Here is a 22,783-nt window from a genome sequence, read left to right as displayed (position 1 = left end):
TTTGAATGCCCAACTTATTTGCAAGATCGCCAGGATACCATTTATACGCTTCACAATCGTTTTATTAACATTGTTACTTTATTAGAAGTGGATGTGAACGAAAGTCATTTTGAAAATATTAATATATTTAAAACTGTTCAGGAATTCATCAGACGTACTGGCCGGTTTGGTAATAATTAGACAAACACAGATTCTCTCTCTCTCTCTCTCTCTCTCTCTCTCTCTCTCTCTCTCTCTCTCTCTCTCTCTCTCTCTCTCTCTCTCTCTCTCCCTCTCTCCCTCTCTCCCTCCCTCCCTCCCTCCCTCCCTCCCTCCCTCCCTGTGTGTGTGTGTGTGTGTGTGTGTGTGTGTGTGTGTGTGTGTGTGTCTGTGTTTGTGTGTGTGTAGAGCGATTCAGAGTAAACTACTGGACCGATCTTTATGAAATTTGACATGAGAGTTCCTGGGTATGATATCCCCAGACGTTTTTTTCATTTTTTGGATGAATGTCTTTGATGACGTCATATCCGGCTTTTTGTAAAAGTTGAGGCGGCACTTAATCAAATTGATTGAAATGTTGGCCAAGCAATCCTCGACGAAGGCCGGACTTTGGTATTGCATTTCAGCTTGGAGGCTTACAAATTAATTAATGACTTTGGTCATTACAAATCTGAAAATTGTAATTAAAAAAAAAATTATAAAACGATCCATCTTATTCTTTATCATTTTCTGATTCCAAGAACATATACATATGTTATATTCAGATTAAAAACAAGCTCTGAAAATTAAAAATATAAAAAATTATGATTAAAATAAAATTTTCGAAATCGATTTAAAAACAATTTTCTTGTCGGTTCCTGATTCCAAAAACATATAGATATGATATGTTTGGATTACAAACACGCTCAGAAAGTTAAAACGAAGAGAGGTACAGAAAAGCGTGCTGTGCAGCACAGCGCAACCACCCCCGCACTAAACAGGCTCATTAATTTCACTGCCTTTTGCACGAGCGGTGGATTACGGTCATTGTGAAAAAATGCAGTGCGTTCAGTTTCATTCTGTGAGTTCCACAGCTTGACTAAATGTAGTAATTTCGCCTTACGCGACTTGTTATTTACTGTGTAAGGGCTTGTCTGCCATGTTCTTATTGTAAATGTGTTTGAAGACACCACCATAAGCCGTAGGCTTGTTGTTGTCTTCACCCTATGTCCATGTACATTTCCTGAACATGTAAATATGAATAAACATTGTTTAAACCATAAGGAGATGCAGACATACACACAAATATACGGACGAACAGGTCGACACAGAGAGCGACGGATAGAAACACACACACACACAAGAGAACGAAGAGAAGTGTGACAGGAAGAGAGATAACTCGTACCTCTTTGGTCTTGCTGTGGGCGAGTTGCTGCTCCAGTTGTAGTCTTTCCTTGGCTGCCTGCTTCACTATGTTCACCAGCTCCTCTTTCTCCTCGTACAGATGAACGTTCTGCGGGGCGAAATATTAATTGCAGTCAGGTTTGTTTGAGATTTAGCAATCGCACGTTCAAAGAACTCACACGTACACGCATACATACATGCTAAAACACAAGTGCACGTACGTACACGCACACACACAAACAGTATAAAAACCTACAAAACATTTCTACGTGTAATCACGTCACTGTAAACGCTCATACTGACATACACCGTCTGAGTTGCTGGTTTTTTACACACAAAAATGCACGGGCTTTAAAAACAAAAAGCGTTAGGGATTTTTTGTTTAAGTGCTAGCTAGGTCTTCCATATCAAAATGTGCTCGGACTTTAAGAGAGTGCTCGGGCGTTAAAAAGATCTGAGGCCTACAACAGGCAAGCCCACTCTGCAGTCAGTCAACACAAGAAAGTCGAAGCAAAAAGAACTACAAGCTAAAACCCGTAAAAGAGTAAAGTCATGATGGATTTATTTATTATCTTAATCCATCATGACTTAACTTAGGTCTTAAATAATGAGCACCAGGAAGTTGCAGTGATGTTTAGTGGTAGTATTGTTGCAGTGATGTTTAGTGGTAGTATTGTTGCAGTGATGTTTAGTGGTAGTATTGTTGCAGTGATGTTTAGTGGTAGTATTGTTGCAGTGATGTTTAGTGGTAGTATTGTTGCAGTGATGTTTAGTGGTAGTATTGTTGCAGTGATGTTTAGTGGTAGTATTGTTGCAGTGATGTTTAGTGGTAGTATTGTTGCTGTGATGTTTAGCGGTAGTATTGTTGCAGTGATGTTTAGTGGTAGTATTGTTGCAGTGATGTTTAGTGGTAGTATTGTTGCAGTGATGTTTAGTGGTAGTATTGTTGCAGTGATGTTTAGTGGTAGTATTGTTGCAGTAATGTTTAGTGGTAGTATTCTTGCAGTAATGTTTAGTGGTAGTATTGTTGCTGTGATGTTTAGTGGTAGTATTGTTGCTGTGAGGTTTAGTGGTAGTATTGTTGCTGTGTATGTTTAGTGGTAGTATTGTTGCAGTGATGTTTAGTGGTAGTATTGTTGCTGTGATGTTTAGTGGTAGTATTGTTGCAGTGATGTTTAGTGGTAGTATTGTTGCTGTGAGGTTTAGTGGTAGTATTGTTGCAGTGATGTTTAGTGGTAGTATTGTTGCTGTGATGTTTAGTGGTAGTATTGTTGCAGTGATGTTTAGTGGTAGTATTGTTGCAGTGATGTTTAGTGGTAGTAAGTGAGGTTTAATGGTAGTATTGTTGCAGTGATGTTTAGTGGCAGTATTGTTGCTGTGATGTTTAGTGGTAGTATTGTTGCTGTGATGTTTAGTGGTAGTACTGTTGCTGTGATGTTTAATGGTAGTATTGTTGCTGTGATGTTTAGTGGTAGTATTGTTGCAGTGATGTTTAGTGGTAGTATTGTTGCTGTGTATGTTTAGTGGTAGTATTGTTGCAGTGATGTTTAGTGGTAGTATTGTTGCTGTGATGTTTAGTTGTAGTATTGTTGCAGTGATGTTTAGTGGTAGTATTGTTGCAGTGATGTTTAGTGGTAGTATTGTTGTAGTGATGTTTAGTGGTAGTATTGTTGCTGTGATGTTTAGTGGTAGTATTGTTGCAGTGATGTTTAGTGGTAGTATTGTTGCTGTGATGTTTAGTGGTAGTATTGTTGCAGTGATGTTTAGTGGTGGTATTGTTGCAGTGATGTTTAGTGGTAGTATTGTTGCAGTGATGTTTAGTGGTAGTATTGTTGCTGTGATGTTTAGTGGTAGTATTGTTGCTGTGATGTTTAGTGGTAGTATTGTTGCAGTGATGTTTAGTGGTAGTATTGTTGCTGTGATGTTTAGTGGTAGTATTGTTGCAGTGATGTTTAGTGGTAGTATTGTTGCTGTGATGTTTAGTGGTAGTATTGTTGCAGAGATGTTTAGTGGTAGTATTGTTGCTGTGATGTTTAGTGGTAGTATTGTTGCTGTGATGTTTAGGGGTAGTATTGTTGCTGTGATGTTTAGTGGTAGTATTGTTGCTGTGATGTTTAGTGGTAGTATTGTTGCAGAGATGTTTAGTGGTAGTATTGTTGCTGTGATGTTTAGTGGTAGTATTGTTGCTGTGATGTTTAGGGGTAGTATTGTTGCTGTGATGTTTAGTGGTAGTATTGTTGCTGTGAGGTTTAGTGGTAGTATTGTTGCAGTGATATTTAGTGGTAGTATTTTTGCTGTGATGTTTAGTGGCAGTATTGTTGCTGTGATGTTTAGTGGTAGTATTGTTGCTGTGATGTTTAGTGGTAGTATTGTTGCTGTGATGTTTAGTGGTAGTATTGTTGCAGAGATATTTAGTGGTAGTATTGTTGCAGTGATGTTTAGTGGCAGTATTGTTGCTGTGATGTTTAGTGGTAGTATTGTTGCTGTGATGTTTAGTGGTAGTATTGTTGCTGTGATGTTTAGTGGTAGTATTGTTGCAGAGATGTTTAGTGGTAGTATTGTTGCTGTGATGTTTAGTGGTAGTATTGTTGCTGTGATGTTTAGTGGAAGTATTGTTGCAGTGATGTTTAGTGGCAGTATTGTTGCTGTGATGTTTAGTGGTAGTATTGTTGCTGTGATGTTTAGTGGTAGTATTGTTGCTGTGATGTTTAGTGGTAGTATTGTTGCTGTGATGTTTAGTGGTAGTATTGTTGCAGTGATGTTTAGTGGTAGTATTGTTGCAGTGATGTTTAGTAGTAGTATTGTTGCAGTGATGTTTAGTGGTAGTATTGTTGCAGTGATGTTTAGTGGTAGGCTAGTAATGTCGCTGTGCATGCAAAGCACTTTACGGTGTGACATTCTTACGTGTTGTGTTGTGTGTTGTCTGATGGTGTGCTTTATGTATACACTAAACCTCAATTTATCTTTTTTAGATAATAAAGTTGTTAATGTCTATGTCTATGTCTAGCTTCTGACCTCAGGCGCCATGACGTCACCGTTGCTGAGAGCGTCAGCCAGCTCCTGACACTTGGTCCTGAGCTCCTCGATCTCGCGGTCCTTGGCCAGCATGCTCTTAGCGTGCTCCGCCAGGTCCTTGGCGCGCTGCCTGGCGAACATCCTCTTCAGGTGCTCGCCGTCCGCCGTCCCCAGCCCTTCACCTTTCGTTTTCTGAATCAAGAACAAGCGTAGTTTAATACATGTCCAGGGATCTGTTTATAGGTGAAACAGTAAATATACGGTACACCATGTTCTTGTCTCGCTGTCTGGCGAAAATCCTCTTCAGGGGTTCTCCGTCCGCCTTACCTTCTTCTTTCGTTTTCTGTGTCAAGAACAAGCTTAGTTTAATGCATGTCCAGTGATCAGTCTATCAGTAAAACATGACATAAAAGCTCGTTTTGTGCATGAAGAAAAGGACCAGTTTTAAGTACGTCCAGTGATCAGTCTATCAGTATCAGAAAAGGACCAGTTTGAAGCACGTCCAGTGATCAGTCTATCAGTCTATCAGTCTATCAGTATCAGTATCAGAAAAGGACCAGTTTTAAGCACGTCCAGTGATCAGTCTATCAGTATCAGAAAAGGACCAGTTTTAAGCACGTCCAGTGATCAGTCTATCAGTATCAGAAAAGGACCAGTTTTAAGCACGTCCAGTGATCAGTCTATCAGTATCAGAAAAGGACCAGTTTTAAGCACGTCCAATAATGAGTGAAAGAGTCACTACACGGCACACAATGTTGTTGGTGTGTTGTAAGTGAGGGCCGGGAAGGGTTCAGTATGAAAGGTACATTTAAACTTCCGTCCCCCCTCCCTTTCAGGACCCCCTGATGTAAGACTCTTTCCTTTTAAAGACCGTGTTCTTTGATGCTTTCTCTTCAAACGCGCTGTAAATGTACCCCCACTTTCATTTCACATTTTGAAGACCTGACTTTCTCAGATGTGTGGAAGGTCTGATCGGGAGGAGGGGATAGCGATGTGGGGGCCTCTGTTTAGAGGTTGCATATTTCACAGTCAAGGAGAACTTAGATGTCTTTCCTTTGGTTCATTTTTTTGAATTCTCAAGCCTCTGGTCATTTGAGTTCTGTTGTTGATGATCTTTTTAAGGAAAGGCGTATCAGCGGGAGACATCAGCGGGGGACATTGGTAGAGCAGATGCACACGCACACGTGCACACACACTGCATGGGAGAGTGTCCAGGGTAGTCAAATGTGAACTGAAGCTGCATTGTGCCCCGTCTTTCTTTCAAAAGCCAATTTATTAGATTTATCGGTACTCTTTGGCTTGAAGCATCTTTCATTCTAAATAAGTTCGATCATCTTCAGCAGCAGCAGCAGCAGCATGTCTGTCTTTCTCTTTCTCTCACTCTTTCTCTTTCTTTTTCTCTTTCTTTCCATCTTTCCCTCCCTCGCCCTCCCTCCCTTCCTCCCCACAGTCCCTTCCTCCCCTCCCTCCCCCTCCCTCCTCTCCCTCCCCCTCCCCTCCCCTCCCCTCCCCCTCCCCTCCTCTCCCTCTCCCCTCCCCTCCCCTCCCCTCCCCCTCCCTCTCCCTCCCCCTCCCTCTCCCTCTCCCTCTCCCTCTCCCTCTGCCTCTCCCTCCCTCCCTTTGCACCCTCCCTCTGCTCACCGTTTTGTTCTTGGCATTTTCCTGTTGCAGTGCCTTTGCTTTCTCCTCTAAGCGGCGAGCGATGGTGGCGAGCTCTGCGTTCCGTTTCTTCAGCACCTTGATCTTCTCCTCCAGCGGCTTCTGGTCCTCCTGCTTCTTTTTCTGTTCAGGAAAACAATACCAGTAACGATGATGAGCGGCCAGCCATAATTTTTGTGTATAGACACAACACACATGAACTAGCTTTCACAGACAGGCAGAGAGACACAGACACAGAAACAGACACGCGCAGGCACAGACGTAGACAAACACACAGACAAAAACATAGACCCAGACAAACACACGTCGACACAAGCTTTCTAGACAATCCCCAGCCCCACCCCTTAGCTGACACCGACACACACAGACGAAGACACACAGACACACAGACACACACATACACACACAGACACACACACACACACACACACACACACACGCGCGCGCGCGCGAACAAACTCATTTGTCCTTTCTTACACCTCAATTCAATCATACTAGCGGACCGGATGCAGGGCCACTGTAAACTTTAATCAAGAAGCCTTTCAAAAAAATTCCGGATTCAGAGATGGAAATCAGTACCTTTACCTTATTGTTGTGAGCATAAACAAACTAAAAATGTTCCAATCATTTGCTAGAGTTTCCTCCGATGCACTTTATCCTTCTTTCAGACTGGACAAGTCTTGAAGTAATATAGTTATTACAAACAATAACTAGGGAAATGCGTGATGGTACCTAAACATTTGTGTGAATATCCTGAAATGGTCATATGTGATGATTAGTGAGGAAGCAGGCTTGAGGTTTAGAACAAGTAGCTGTAATATTGCCAAACTTGGACACTAAACTTGAATATAACCACAAGAAAGAGTTATGCAAATGGCGTCTGGTCACAATCTGGGACACTGAATTGTAATATTACCAATGGACGTTTAATGCAAAAGGAGGACATACCAGAGTGTCATTCTCTGTTTTGAGCAGCATGATGCGTCGCTCCAGTCGCTGAGTCTGTGTCTGCAACTCGCCGATCTTCTTCTGCAGAGTCTTCTCCCTTTCTCGCTCATCGCGTTTCGACTGCAACACACAATCAGCATACATACAGTTTTGACATTATTATGTTGTGAGTAATGTGGTAGCATTTATCCAGAGGACAAACAGCCAATCACTGGTCATAAAAACAAATCACTATTGCTGTTACACACAAGCAGTGTGCAGACGAAACGTCGAAGGTTGAACACTGATGGCAAAAACAGATAACTACTTACAGTGTCCAAACAACGTGACAGAGGATACAAAGACATGGTAGACTGGTCATAATGGTAGCTGTGCTGTCAATTTTAACAGAACCAGTACACCCAGGTCACTCGCTGGTCACGCCAAGGCAGAGCTGACACTTAACAGCGTGATCAGTCACTGGTTACGGACAAATGGGCGAATGGCTTGCATACATGCATAGACAAATCGACATGCACAAGACGGAAGGACTGATGGAGTTAAGACTTGAGACATAAGACATAAGATTGTATTACAGTCACGTGCAATACACAGGAATGTTGCTTGGCTTTAGTACATTCGCACATTTAAACACAACAAAGTACAAAGAGCGTATAGTGAAGGGACAAACGGCTAACACACCCTCGAACGAACAGACACACGGATAGGCTGAAAGACAGACTGAAGAGTGGATGGACGAACGGACAGATGGACGGATAGGACGACAGACAGATGAACAGGAGACTAATGGACAGACAGACGAGTGAGTGGAAGGATGCACGGATGGGTGAATATGCGAACAAATAGACTGACTAATGGACATCCGGACGAATGGACAGACACATGGACAGGTCAGTAGACGGACGTCTGGATGAGCAGAAAACCGTGGATGTGTTCTCAAACGTATGAAAGAGTAATTGAACGAATAAATGAATTAATGGATGAGTGAGTGAGTGAGTGAGTGAGTGAGTGAGTGAGTGAGTGAGTGAGTGAGTGAGTGAGTGAGTGAGTGAGTGAGTGAGTGAGTGAGTGAGTGAATGAATGAGTGAGTGATTAAGAGACTGACTGATTGACTGAATGAATTAATTAATGAATGAGTTCGAAGTGTCTATTACTTTATCACGGAAGACATAATTCAGAGTTTAACCCCGGCACATTTTCTTACTACGGTACAAAACATATCGCACACATAGGTTGACAGATGCACATTTAGCCTCTTGACAGGAGGGGGCCAAGGCAAGCAAGTGTCGGGCCATGAGTTGCACAAGTTGACACCAACAACGCGACTCAATTAATCCATGACTCGCAAATGCTGATCAAAGACGCGCTAAGCTCCGATCATCGACCACACGGGTAAGGTATCCAGAATCAATCAGAGGGATGAATACCTGGGATTAGTGGTTCTGATGAGATCAATAAGTGGATACAACACACACCTACGTTGTGTTCACGCATTCCTTGAGGGTGTGATAACAACCTGCTCGCTGCTGGCTTAGCTAAGAAACGGCTTGTCAATCATATGTTGAGCAGCGTTTGATGTGTAAGAGTGGGTGTAACACCAGACGAAAACAAAATGACGTGACTGTAAGTAGTTCGAGAAAATAAGAAGGACCACAGACATAGTGTATCTTAAGCTATGGGAAATCGGCATGCTCTGTATGACATACGCCTCTGGGGCAATTTCTTCTATGTTTAACAGTGCGTTGCAGTCCGAATATAAAAGACCACGCTACTTTTTTTTTGGGGGGGGGCAAACCATGGCATTATCGTAACTGTTCAAAAAATGGTTGACTTTGCTTTGTTTCGTTTTGTGTTGGCTTTTTTGGTGAACATAACTTTTCTAGAAGCGTATTGTTGTTTTTTCAAACACAGACAATAAGAAACAACACAAAAACGGGTAACTTCAAAACAGGCAATAACTGTCATTGATTGGGGATGAAAGACGTTGCACCAAATTGGGTTAGGCCTTTCCAAGTGCATGACTACTGACCCAAATAGCAAAGAGCAGGTTTGCGAGGAAAAGAGAGATCAATAATAGCGACGTAAAGGCGACAGCTGTGAAGAAAACACAACACACACAGTGGATCAGTGAGCCTGGATTCTTTGCCATCAATTATCCCCTTATCCCCGTCAACATCAACCCTGCCTCAACTCCCCCCCCCCCCCCCCCCCCCCCAACAAACCCCATCCCTTCTCTGCAAGTGAACAGGTCGAGACGAGTTTGTTTCATGACGTATGGATAGGTTTTGTATAGAGGCAGTTTCATAAAAACCTACTACATAGGCATTATTTTGCATTATAAAAAAAAGGACACACGTTTCTTTTTACATCCAACGAGTTACGCGCGTTTGATAAAATAAAAGTTATTCGGTGCATGCATATGTACTCTCTGTTGCCGTTTATATGTTCGTTTCCTTCTTTGCTCGCTCTTTCGTCGGGTTGTTGTTGTTGTTGTTGTTGTTGATGTTGGTGTTGGTGTTGGTGTTGTTGTTAAATCTACCCTTGACGCAAGAAAATGGGTAGATTGAAATGTATTTTAGGACGGACGATTAGATTGTGTACTCCAGTATATATATATAGCAAGTGACAAGCGTTTGTTTTCACACCCAAAGAATTACAAGCGTTTGTTTTCACACCCAAAGAATTACCAGCGTTTGTTTTCACATCCAAAGAATTACCAGCGTTTGTTTTCACACCCAAAGAATTACACGCGTTTGTTTTCACACCCAAAGAATTACACGCGTTAGTTTTCACACCCAAAGAATTACACGCGTTAGTTTTCACACCCAAAGAATTACACGCGTTTGTTTTCACACCCAAAGAATTACCAGCGTTTGTTTTCACATCCAAAGAATTACCAGCGTTTGTTTTCACACCCAAAGAATTACCAGCGTTTGTTTTCACACCCAAAGAATTACACGCGTTTGTTTTCACACCCAAAGAATGACCAGCGTTTGTTTTCAAAAGGACACATTTACATGCAATCGCTCAATTGCTGTTTTATGTTTGTTTTGTTGTTAGATGGCTTGCTATTTTGTACGCTTATTTGCCGCTCGTTGTTGTTATTGCTCTTGTTGTCGTCAATTCTCCCCCTTCTGCTAGTGAAGCGGTCGATACAAAACGTGTTGTATGACGCACGAGTGGTTTACGCGGGTAGAGATTTGCAAGGTTTGTTTTCATATGTACAAAGTGCACGCGTATGCTTTTCAAAGCATGCAGGGATTAACTTTCCAAAGCTGCTTTTCGTTTGTTTGTTTGTTTGTTTGTTGGTTGGTTGGTTGGTTGGTTGATTGGTTGTTTTGTCCGTCCGCCCGTCCGTCCGTTTGTTCGTTCGTTCGTTCGTTCATTCGGCCGTTTGTTCGTTCCTTCGGACGTTTGTTCGTTCGTTCGTTCGTTTGTTCGTAGGTTCGTTCGTTCGTTCACCTGTACTCCAACACTTGAAGCCGCTGCCGTTGCTTCACCTGCTGCTGTTGATTACCAAGCAGCTCTTTTCCCACAACCCTAAGAATATTCAATAGTACTGCGCATAATTATAGGTCAAGAGGGGTCTATAACACTAACGTCTAATAACTCAAGTCGCTGATATTGCTTCTCCTGCTGTTAATCGTGCAACAAATCTTTCTCCAAAAAGCCGTGGCCCCTAAAAGAATGGTCTATAGTGTGTATGCCTGAGGTCCAATAGTGGTCTATAACACTAACGCCCAATACCTGAAGTCGCTGCTGCTCCTTCTCCTCCTCTTGATGGTCCAGCAAGTCCTCCTCCAGGAAGTCGTGGTCGTCGTCATGGTCATGGTTGGTGACGTCACTAGAGGCCATAGTCCAATGGCCGCTCTCACCGCTCGTGTTGTTGGGCAGGCACCCGCTCATGGCCATCTCGCTCCACGACGACGGCATCGGGGTACACTGGGTGGGCGACGGGGGGCTTCTTCGGGGTAGGTCCTCTTGGCATCCGTGGGTGGGCAACGGTTAGCTTATTACTCAGGGTATGAACGGAAAAAGATTCGGAGTGGGGTATTCTTGCTTTCGTGTGGATTACACCGTCAGGACAAAGGATGGCTTCTTCGGGATAGACGCTCTTACCATCCACGTGGAGTACGTTCCGAGGAAATGGCTGATGTATTACTCCTGTGGTTTGGCGCTCTTGGTATCCGTAGCTGGACAAAAGCTGGCTTTTTCGAGATAGACACACTTTAAATCCGTGGGTGGTTAACGGGTGTCGTATTCCAGGTGGATATTCTTTGCGTACGTCTATGGTAGACTAACATGGCAACTGTTGACTCTATTTCAGGTGAAGAGGCTCGCTTGAGTATCCGTGTGTGAGCGACGGCTATTTAGGTTAGATACTCTTTGCCTTCTGTGTAAGTTAAACTAGGACGGCAACGCATGGCTCATCGTTCAAGAGAGATATTCCTGATACCGTCGTGGGCCTAGAAGGACAACCGCTGGGGCATACAGGTTAGATACTCTTTGCATTCAGTGTGAAAGGTCGTGAGATTATTCGGGCTTTCCCAAACAAGACTGACAAGATGGCGATTCAGTCGTGCAAAGTTTTAGCCAGGGATCTTGTGATATTCCATGACTGCAGTTTTATGGTATTTAAAGAAAGCTAGAAACTTCCAGACGATTTTTAGGAATATCTGAAGTGGGGTCATCCTTCAGACACGTTGTATCGCTTTGGAGAACAGTTTTCCAGTCAACACTTGGACAAGTCGTCAGGTAAAATCCACCGCAGCATGTACTCCGTTGTGACGTGCGTCATTCTGTAAACGTATGCTTTTGTGTTACCGACAACACGTCGTAGCGTACATGTCAGCCTTCACATATAAACTCCACTGTGACGCATACGCTTTTGTAACTTATCACTGCACTCCAACGAACACTCCAGTGTAAAATCAAATCAGCCGCAAATCACACAACACATTATTTCTCCAAGAGAACGTGGTACGAATAATCCAAATCGCTGTCTAAATTCCTGTATCACAAATCAACTTTTGTCAGCCGTCTGTTGGACTGCAGTTGGTACTCCATGGATATTCAAGACAATTTCAACTTCTCAACACTTCCTTTAAACACGAAGAAGATGTATAATCCAAGCACAATGATATGAGAAGGAAAGCAAGATCTAGACCAAGGGGTAATACGAATTTAAAACTGGTACGCAGAATAACGGGAGCATACGGTAAATTTTTCTTCTCACTTTTAAAAAGATCCGAACTCATTTTCCGAGGACAAAATCAGTCAAATCACCGTCGTCACCATCATCATCAACAACAACAACAGCAGCAGTATAAATGATTGTGTTTGTGTGATAATTATATTATTTGTTCTTGTCCATACTCTCGCGCTCTCGTGTTGCCTTGCGCATATACGCTGTCGACAGACAGCACACTTGCATCTAACCAGAATCACACAATAGGCCTCGGTATCACACGGGCACAGCCAGCAAATAGTATTGCTATTTCATATGTTACGTGGATTTCCATTGGTCAATTGGGCAAAACTGAGCTCAGTGCAAAAGTGATATCGACGACATTTCCGTCGATATCAGTTTTGATATCGACGACCTCTTTATTGCTTCCCCACTTCAAAAACAAAAACACCTAAATTTAAAAACAAACAAATATATATGAAAATGTAATGATCCCAGAATTAAGTTGAGCAAGTGACTAAAGATTTTTTGAAAGAAAAGACATTTGAAAATACTGAAAAGTACAAGAAAAGAGTTAACAACAAGTCGCGTAATGCGAAAATACAACATTAATTTTAGTCAAGCTCAGTCGAACTCACAAAATGAAACTGAACGCATTGCATTTTTTCCGCAAGACCGTACACTCGTAGCATCGTCTGTCCACCGCTCGTGGCAAAAGCAGTGAAATTAACAATCCAGAAAAGCGCGGTAGCGGTTGCGCTGAGGAGGATAGCACGCTTTTCTATATCTCTATTCTTTTTAACTTTCTGAACGTGTTTTTAATCCAAACATATCATATCTATATGTTTTTGGAATCTGGAACGGACAAGGAATAAGATGAAATTGTTTTTAAATCGATTTTGGAAATTTAATTTTAATCATAATCTTTATATTTTTAATTTTCAGAGCTTGTTTTTAATCCGAATATAACATATTTATATGTTTTTGGAATCAGAAAATGATGAAGAATAAGATAAACGTAGTTTTGGATCGTTTTATAAAAAAATAATTTTAATTACAATTTTCAGATTTTTAATGACCAAAGTCATTAATTAATTTGTAAGCCACCAGGCTGAAATGCAATACCGAAGTCCGGCCTTCGTCGAAGATTGCTTTACAAAAATTTCAATCAATTTTATTAAAAGATGAGGGTGTGACAGTGCCGCCTCAACTTTTACAAAAAGCCGGATATGACGTCATCAAAGACATTTATCGAAACAATGAAAAAAACGTCTGGGGATATCATACCCAGGAACTCTCATGTCAAATTTCATAAAGATCGGTCCAGTAGTTTACTCTGAATCGCTCTACACACACACACGCACAGACAGACAGACAGACAGACAGACAGACAGACAGACAGACAGACAGACAGACAGACAGACAGACAGACAGACAGACAGACAGACAGACAGACAGACAGACACACACACACACACACACACACACACACACACACATACACCACGACCCTCGTCTTGATTCCCCCTCTATGTTAAAACATTTAGTCAAAACTTGACTAAATGTAAAAAGAAATAATAATCAGAGGGAGGGATATGGAACAGCCAAAACTGAGACAAATACTTTTGTAATTTCTTTACAGTAAATACAACATGTCCAGAGAATTAGCATTATATCTAACATTGACTGACTGTGTGATGATATCTTCTGCTATTGGTCTGTTTCGACAGTGATATCAAAATCTCGACCTCCGGTCTCGATTTTGATATCACTGTCTCAACAGACCATAGCAATAGATAGTCATCACAGAGTCCTCAATATTGGGTACTATATGTTTCGATGACTCAGTGGCTTTTATAGAAAACACACTCACCATTTTACTGAAACATGTGTATTCCTTCAAAAGAGACAGCGCATAACACACAACCTGGTACACAGTAAAATGTACGGCGGTTTATATATATAGTGTACACTTTACCTACACTCTCACCATCCCCCAGTATCACTTCCACGCCCCCCCCCCCCCCGCCCACCCCCCAACTTCTTTCAACACTCCCTCTTGTATGGCAACAGATGGCATTTAGGCATGATAGAGAGAGATAGATTTAGAGGAAAGCAGTAACATTTAATTTGATGCAAATATACAACGCATACGCTAAGTGAATCCGCTCTCTCTCTAGGTATGTCATTGTCGCCCCTTTTGCTGTTTGAACGTTGGACAGCAGCTGTGACAGTCATAAAACGTTTTCACTCACTTCAATTCGGCCCCACTTTATAAATCCTACCTACAGTAGCAAGGTCAAGGTCAAGCCTCACCAGATAATACAATTCAACACTCTAAACACCACTCTTGTTTTATACAGCCCGGCGGTCAAATCAACGCTTGAACAATACCTGTGTTTTCAATACGTTTTATGTGAACTTTTGTGTGTGTGTGTGTGTGTGTGTGTGTGTGTGTGTGTGTGTGTGTGTGTGTGTGTGTGTGTGTGTGTGTCGTGTGTGTATGACTGCCAGACAGCATATTGCCACCAAGAAAGCGTTGTATGGCTCATCCGGGTTAGTGCATCTAGCACATGACGTAACTCCAGTTTTACAAATTTAATGTTTTCCTTTTATTAGTTCTACAAAAAGAAGGTTATCATGATTTTGATTCTGCCCCCTAATTCCACAAAGTCAGAGTTTCTCACTGCGTAATATTGCAACTGACGCAGCAGCCTATGAATACCATTTTCGGAGTATGACCTAAAACAAAATATTGTCAAAATATTGGCGAGCCCCTTTAAACGAGTCGATTCGACGCGACGCGAAAACAGCGTGAAATTTAGCAAAACAATGGATACAGCTTTATTGTACCTAGCGATATCATAGTCATTCGTCGCAGCACAAAATATGAGTTAGCATTCAAATAACAAATGAAGCTGGCCTATTTACCACAGCCGACAAGAGAGAAAACAATTGTCAACCACTTATGTAGGCAACGTCAGGTAGGGGATAATGCAAACAGCGCTTGCAACAGGTGGCTGTCTCGTTCAGAAGCTGACATGGGAAGCTTTTCAGATGGCTCTTTTGACAATACTGTGTCCTGAAGATTTTTAAACATCGAAAGCAAGGCTTACTTAACGGTCAATTAATTTACAACTGAATCGTCCAACGAGTATCTACATTTTATTTTACGTACAGCCAAAATACTCGGTACGTATGTAAACTTGTGGCAGAAATACGGATCGAAAACAGAAACAGTCATCATACTGCTTGTTTCTAAATCAGAGAACGATAGAAAACGATTGAATAAAGAACTCAAAATTACTGAGAATGTATGATGGTCAGGAAAAGAAACAAACTCAGTGTTGTCATGTAAATTGGTAGAGCAATACCTGCTATGTTTGCAAGACTCAGAATGACGGTTTAAATGTATTGAACTTCAAGTCTTGACGATAGAGCAATCAAACACAGACTTAAAAGCCGTTAATGGAAACTACACAAAATGGACAGGTGCTCCTGTTTACCCAAGATAATTCAATAAGCACTAAGTAAACTGACACCTATTACACACAGGATGTGTGAAACACGTAATTTTAAGTACATATCTATATATCAAACAAGATGCATTCTTCTGAACTAAGGGTAGAGCTAACTGCTGGTGTTCAGAACAAAGGTAATATTTAGATTGTTGACCCAAAAAGCGCTTAAGCCTGGCGCATTCAACAAAAATGAGCTGTCTAAAAATGAGTCCAACACAACAAGGTGCAGAATTGGCAGTGTCAAAAGTAATTAGAAATGAGGGAGGGGGAAGGGCAGTCGTTGAGCGGAGTTCAAGGGGAGAGGGGGAGGGGGGGAATGGGCAGAGACAGTGACAAACAGAGAGTAAGACAGCCAGACAGACAAACAAAGAGAAAGAGGGGGTGAGGGGGGGTGGGGGCGGCAGACTGAAAGAAAGAGAGAGAGAGAGAGAGAGAGAGAAAGAGAGAGAGAGAGAGACAAACAGAGAGAGACAGAGATAGAGACAGACAGAAAAAGACAGCGAGAGAAATTCTGAAAGAGACAGAGAAAGAGAAATATAAAAGAACTACTCACGAAGATTTTGTCATTTTAACGCAACAATTAAATATAATGCACTTTCACCCGACCGTCGCTGAATTGACTATAATTCTTTGTCACAACGAAAGCTTCCCATCGACGTCCTCCATACAGTCAACGTCCCCTCTTATCTTCCTATCAACGTACTGTAGCGTATGAATGAAATGTTCAACTCAACAATAAAATGTTCAACTCAACAATTAAATGGACAATACAGTGCCCAACAGAGAGGTGAGAGTGTCCGCTGTTTTACTGTCCGACAGCTGCGTTTGACAAGAATATAATAAGAGCCACACATATTTACAGTCAGTGTACTCTACATGTGTGTGTGTGTGTGTGTGTGTGTTCGTACGCCTGCGTGTGCTTGCGAGAGAGAGAGAGAGAGAGAGAGAGAGAGAGAGAGAGAGAGAGAGAGAGAGAGAGAGAGAAGAGGGAGAGAGACAGAGACAGAGAGAGAGGGAGAGAGAGAGAGGGAGAGAGAGAGAGAGACAGAGAGAGAGAGAGAAAGAGAGTGAGAGAGAAGGGGGACGAAAGGAGGGGGGGTCGAGTCAAGAGGGAGAGAAGTGTTAAGCGATTTAGGGGGGGTGAGGGAAGGTGTTTTGGGGATGGGGGAGGATGTTGAGGGAAAGGAGGTAGGCAACAGACGGGTTGTTTGCATAGCGACACTGAATCCAATCAAGCAATTGTTGTCAGTGCACGAGATGTGCGTGTCCAGATAACGACAGCAGCCGGGCAGCATGTTGCGGCCTATCAGTACAAATGCTGAATGCTTTCTGTAAACATGCATTACTCATCGCCATATAGTTCACGCTTTAACTGCGTGTCACACAAAGTTCACACCTCATTTCTTCGTCGTTATCATTCTAATAGTGCATGACGTCTTCAATGTCAGTGTCTTCATCAAGTGTTGCTTTATGACAATCAGCGCTACAATTCATTCTGTATTACAGGTCGTTAAAAGAGCAAAATCAAACGAGATGAGTGTCTATTCAAAGCAGATCATGCGAATCAATTGTAATGGAGGGAGTGTTAAACAAAAAGAAAAGGCCACTGTACTAACTTCAGTAATATACCCCCAAAACGCCAAACCTACCCAAGACGTCTGTACTTCAAGTAGAAGAAGAAGGAGGAAAAGAAGGAGGAAAAGAAGGACAGGAGAAGAATGAAAAGCAGATGACATTTTGCCTCTTTATGTACTAAATTGACAGAATAGACAACCAACAAAGATGTTGGTTTTAAAAACCACCGGCCGCACCCAAAGGCTGAATTTCGTCGTACGTGATCATCGGTGCGGTAACACTGGCAAAACAACAACACCTGTGCAAATAAAACAGCTCTCTTTTGTACATCTTTCTCGATAGGTTAGTGTTGAACAATATCCCAAAAAGTGATGGGAGATATGATCACATTAACTGAAAAATTACAGTCCAAGCAAGGGGTCAGTGAATGCATGAATGTACGTGATGCAATTACTGCGGGGCTACGTCATATATGGCGCTGTCATGCCGCCAGGCGGTGCTTCTAGACTACTTCTACTTTCCAACACCGGAGAGAAGCAGCGCCCTGAGGCGCATTCACTCACTTTTATTTAATCAATTACCATATTTGTGGTGCGTTTTGGAGCAAATCGTGCCGTGTGCGTCTAGATTAAGGTACAGTGGGTTTCCCACATTCTTCACATTCGTCACATTCGCCAGAAACTCCCCCCCAAGAATCGCTCAAATGGCAGAGAGAACTACCCTAAGTGCGGATGGACCTCAGTTCATGTCTTATGGCCAGGTGGAGCAGACTAATTAACAAGCCTTTTCCTCGGTTTTTTCTCTGACTCGGATTGACAGCTTACTCAAACGACTGACAGCTACCCTTCACAGTCGAACAAACTGCTGACCGAGCACAGCTTATGCTTGTGACCTCAACTCCGCAAACTTGACATCGACAGCATAACAATCTGCGTCTACAGTGGAACACCCCCCTTTAAGACCTCGACAAATCGGAGAAAATTAGGTTTTAAAAAGGTAGGAGGCTTAAATTGGGGGTAAATTTACAGAGGTTTTACATAAAAAGTCTGAGAAAACAGCGGGGTCTTTAAAGGGAGTGAGTCTTAAAGGGTGGTGGGGGGGGGGGGTTGGGGGTGTCTTGAAAGAGAGGTTCAACTGTATTATTGCCCCTCGCATACCGGCATCTGTTCAAACTGATCAAACACACTGTGCAGGGAGCATATTGCAAAACGATCCATGAGTCATACTCACACCCACGCCTTCACCTCCTTATGCAGTGCTTTAATTGCCTGTTAGTGCAGCATCTGATCCCATCACATGGCCACGATGTGTATATGACGGTTTCAACAAGGGGATTATTCTCGTGCTTTAAGACTCTTTCGCTAGATACTATATTCCAAATCAAATGCATTTTACTGCAAGATCGTATTACTTGTGTGCGTTACAGTCAATAAACAGTGACGATTTCGCATGACATAGATTTGTGTGGTGCCTTTACTTGCTGTTTTGATCGATTATAATTTCAAAATCAAGTTCATTCAACTGCAAGATCGTATTACTTTGCACGTTAAAGCGCACCTACATCTAACAGTTATAATGCAGTGTTGAGTTTGCGAGAAGCTTTGGACATGGACATTAGAATTTTCCTGGGGGCTGCACTAATATTGTATTTCAAATGAACATCACTTCACTGCAAGATCGTATTCTTTGCGCATTACTGCGCGGTTGAAGCGAACATTCAATAAATTAAAATAATGACGATTTTGCATGACGGTATGGACAGGGAGATATTCCTGGTGGTTTTAGGCTGCTTTGCTGGCTCTGAATGTCCAAATCAAGTTCATTCAACTGCAACATCTTAGTACTTTGCATTCGACTTTTTCTGAACCGAACAGTCAAAATGCAAAAAGTGCCGATTTTTCATGACGAGTTGGACATGGACACTGAGATTTTCTGGGCCGGATTGCTAGAGTTTATATATATTCCAACTTAAGATCATTTCACTAACTGCAATATCTAATTAATTTGCACAAAACGGTACTCCAGAATCGAACAGTAAATATACAGCGACGAGCTTGCATTACTGTTTGAACATGGGGATTTCCCCGGTGCTTTACGTACGCTTTGCGAGAGATTGTATTCCCAATCAAAATCATTAAATAACGGCAAGATTATATTACTTTGCACATTGCCCACCTGGACGGAAAAGTCAACACGCAGTGAAGTGCGGCGTATCGCTGGAAATACTTCCCTGCTTTCGTGTGCAGACCTAATACAACCACAGAAGACTTATGTTCCGACTTTATGTTCGCGGTTAGGTCCGGTTATTTGTTGGTAAGAAACAATAGTCTGCAAACATCAGTTTCAGAGCTAACATGACCACAACGAATTTATTCTGTTCATTGAGATTTGAGGTTGAGGTTCCTTTTTACATTTAGTCACGTTATGACTAAATGTTTTAACATAGATACGGGGAATCGAGACGAGGGTCGTGGTGTGTGTGTGTGTGTGTGTGTGTGTATAGATCGGTTCCGAGAAAACTACTGAACCGATCTTCTTGAAACTCAACATGAGAGTTCCTGAGTATAATATCCCCAGACGTTTTTTTCATTTTTTTTGATAAATTTATGTCTTTGATGACGTCATATCCGGCTTTTTGTGAAAGTCACGCTCTCATTTTCCAACCAATTTTGTTGAAATTTTGGTCAAGCAATCTTCGACGAAGCCCGGACTTTGGTATTGCATTTCAGTTTGGAGGCTTAAAAATTAATTAATGAGTTTGCGCATTAAAGTTGTCATTAAAATCGATTTTTCAGAAACAGATTAAAAAATGATTGCATTGTATTCCTCATCTTCTCCTGAATTCAAAATATATAGATATGTCATGTTTACTCTAAAAATGTGCTCAGAATGAAAGAAAATAGGTTCATTAAGTACCACGGAAGCGTGCTTCGCGGAGGGGAGCGTGTCCCGTCTCGGTCTTCGGTACGGTTAGCCGAGACTATCTGAATGTAGTCTCGGCAATGACTTGTTTGTGGTGTTGATCTTGACTAAATGTTTCTATATCGCTTCACGCGACTTGTTTTATTTCACGCAGCTGCTCGTAACAGATAATGGTCACAGTAGGATACAAATAATATCCAGTGACCGAACTTCAATTTCGTCCCGTGCCCTTTTCCACCAACTGAACTTCTCACAAATGGGAAGATTACAAGTCAAACAAGCAGCGCAGGTCTTCGGGCAAAGCGACAACCAGGAAGTACTCTCCCCTATACAAAAAAAAGGAAGAAAACAAACAAGAGGGGGTTATCCCAAATCGACGCAAACGCTGTCACTAGAAACACGGGGCAGGTAAACAAGACTTGTTTGACTTCAAAAGCACCGGCGTTCCTTCCCCCTTCACAACACACTGCAAACACCTGTAACCCAATCCACTTACACCCTTTCTTCCTAATGACCGTCTCTTGCCTTCAAGCTTTTCACCTGACGCTAACTTTTACAAGCGAAGACTGTTCAATTTCCCACCTACACCCTTGTCTTGGAGGTAACGTGCGACGTCTTGAACGGAGGAGATGGCCTGAGTACAAAGTTTAAAGAGCACTTGGAAGGCAGTGTACGGAAAATGGAGTCTACTCCTATACTCACTTGTACGGCCGGTGTAACACGAAATTTTTACTACACGAAAAATTTACTCCGGAGTAAAAATTTCGTACGAAATTCTTACTCCGAGTAAATTTTTCGTACGAGAAAAGAACTCCCCAAGGCACGAAAAAATGACTCCCTCCACTAAATTTTTACTCCCCATTTTTACATTTAGTCAAGTTTTGACTAAATGTTTTAACGTAGAGGGGGGAATCGAGACGAGGGTCGTGGTGTATGTGCGTGCGTGTGTGTGTGTGTGTGTGTGTGTGTGTGTGTGTGTGTGTGTGTGTGTGTGTCTGTCTGTGTGTGTGTGTAGAGCGATTCAGACTAAACTACTGGACCGATCTTTATGAAATTTGACATGAGAGTTCCTGGGTATGAAATCCCCATACGTTTTTTTCATTTTTTTGATAAATGTCTTTGATGACGTCATATCCGGCTTTTCGTGAAAGTTGAGGCGGCACTGTCACGCTCTCATTTTTCAACCAAATTGGTTGAAATTTTGGTCAAGTAATCTTCGACAAAGCCCGGACTTCGGTATTGCATTTCAGCTTGGTGGCTTAAAAATTAATTAATGACTTTGGTCATTAAAAATCTGAACATTGTAAAAAAAAAAAAAATTATAAAACGATCCAAATTTACGTTCATCTTATTCTCCATCATTTTCTGATTCAAAAAACATATAAATATGTTATATTTGGATTAAAAACAAGCTCTGAAAATTAAATATATAAAAATTATTATCAAAATTAAATTGTCGAAATCAATTTAAAAACACTTTCATCTTATTCCTTGTCGGTTCCTGATTCCAAAAACATATAGATATGATATGTTTGGATTAAAAACACGCTCAGAAAGTTAAAACAAAGAGAGGTACAGAAAAGCGTGCTATCCTTCTTAGCGCAACTACTACCCCGCTCTTCTTGTCAATTGCACTGCCTTTGCCATGAGCGGTGGACACGGTCTTGCTGAAAAATGGCATTGCGTTCAGTTTCATTCTGTGAGTTCGACAGCTACTTGACTAAATGTTGTATTTTCGCCTTACGCGACTTGTTTTTACTTCCAGTACAAATTTCGTAGGCGAAAATGGGATACGGGCAAAGGGATAATGCCAATATGTGATCTCGCGCAAACGAATGTCGCGCTACCCTCCCTCCACCCCTTCCACCACCAAGACTAACAGGGGACAAGGGAGTATAAATTTCGTAAATCTGGCATGGGAAGTTAAATTGCTCGTGTTAGGGTGAAGTAGGGGAGTAACATTTGTGTACGAAATGTTTACTCGGAATTTACCTGTCGTGGGGAGTGACTTTCTCGTGTAATTGGGGAGTGCTTTTTTTTCGTAAAGGGAGTAACATTTTCGTACGAAATTTTTACTCCGGAGTAAAAATCTCGTGGAAGTAATTTTCTCGTGTTACACCGGTTTATCGGAAAATCATCACAACCTTACTGTATAAACAGGTTTGAACTGCACCACGGAACATACTCCAAGGGAGAACTCGAGGTAAATGCTTAGAAAAGAAAGGTAATGTACTTGTTCCACCTTGACCCCAACAGCTACATTTCGGCCTAAAAGTCAAGAAACGTGAAAGGCGGGAAGGATTAGTGATAGGACAGAAAGACGACCAAACGCAACAGACAGACAGACGCACGGGTGCACACAAGCAAACAAGCACGGTCGCACGCCACACACACACACACACACACACACACACACACACACACACACACACACAAACACACACGAGAGAGAGAGAGAGAGAGAGAGAGAGAGAGAGAGAGAGAGAGAGAGAGAGAGAGAGAGAGAGAGAGAGAGAGAGAGAGAGAGAGAGAGAGAGAGCTTTCATCCGCTTGACTGACCGATTACTGAGAAAATCGTAGCAGTTGTCCTAAC

General features: G+C 42.0%; 1 protein-coding gene across 2 annotated transcripts in view; it reads right to left on the bottom strand.

The window, feature by feature from the left end:
- Positions 1-857: 857 nt before the first annotated feature.
- LOC138975944 (peripheral-type benzodiazepine receptor-associated protein 1-like) overlaps positions 858-22,783 on the bottom strand; it is a 35,190-nt gene continuing 13,264 nt past the window's right edge. The window contains exons 1-5 of one of the 2 annotated variants that reach the window (XM_070348718.1): positions 10,732-12,266; positions 6,985-7,104; positions 6,019-6,159; positions 4,378-4,569; positions 858-1,471 (exon numbers count right to left, since the gene is read on the bottom strand). In XM_070348718.1, coding sequence (XP_070204819.1) covers positions 1,178-1,471; positions 4,378-4,569; positions 6,019-6,159; positions 6,985-7,104; positions 10,732-10,917 — 933 coding nt within the window. In that variant the 5' untranslated portion in view covers positions 10,918-12,266 and the 3' untranslated portion in view covers positions 858-1,177. Of the gene's footprint in view, positions 1,472-4,377; positions 4,570-6,018; positions 6,160-6,984; positions 7,105-10,731; positions 12,267-22,783 lie in introns of those variants that run through there. The other variant, XM_070348719.1, reaches the window with a different exon arrangement.

This window comes from Littorina saxatilis, linkage group LG9 (assembly GCF_037325665.1).
Source record: "Littorina saxatilis isolate snail1 linkage group LG9, US_GU_Lsax_2.0, whole genome shotgun sequence".
NCBI classification, from domain to species: domain Eukaryota; kingdom Metazoa; phylum Mollusca; class Gastropoda; order Littorinimorpha; family Littorinidae; genus Littorina; species Littorina saxatilis.
The sequence above is the reverse complement of the archived record's forward strand: the minus strand, read 5'-3'. Positions and strand labels throughout refer to the sequence as shown.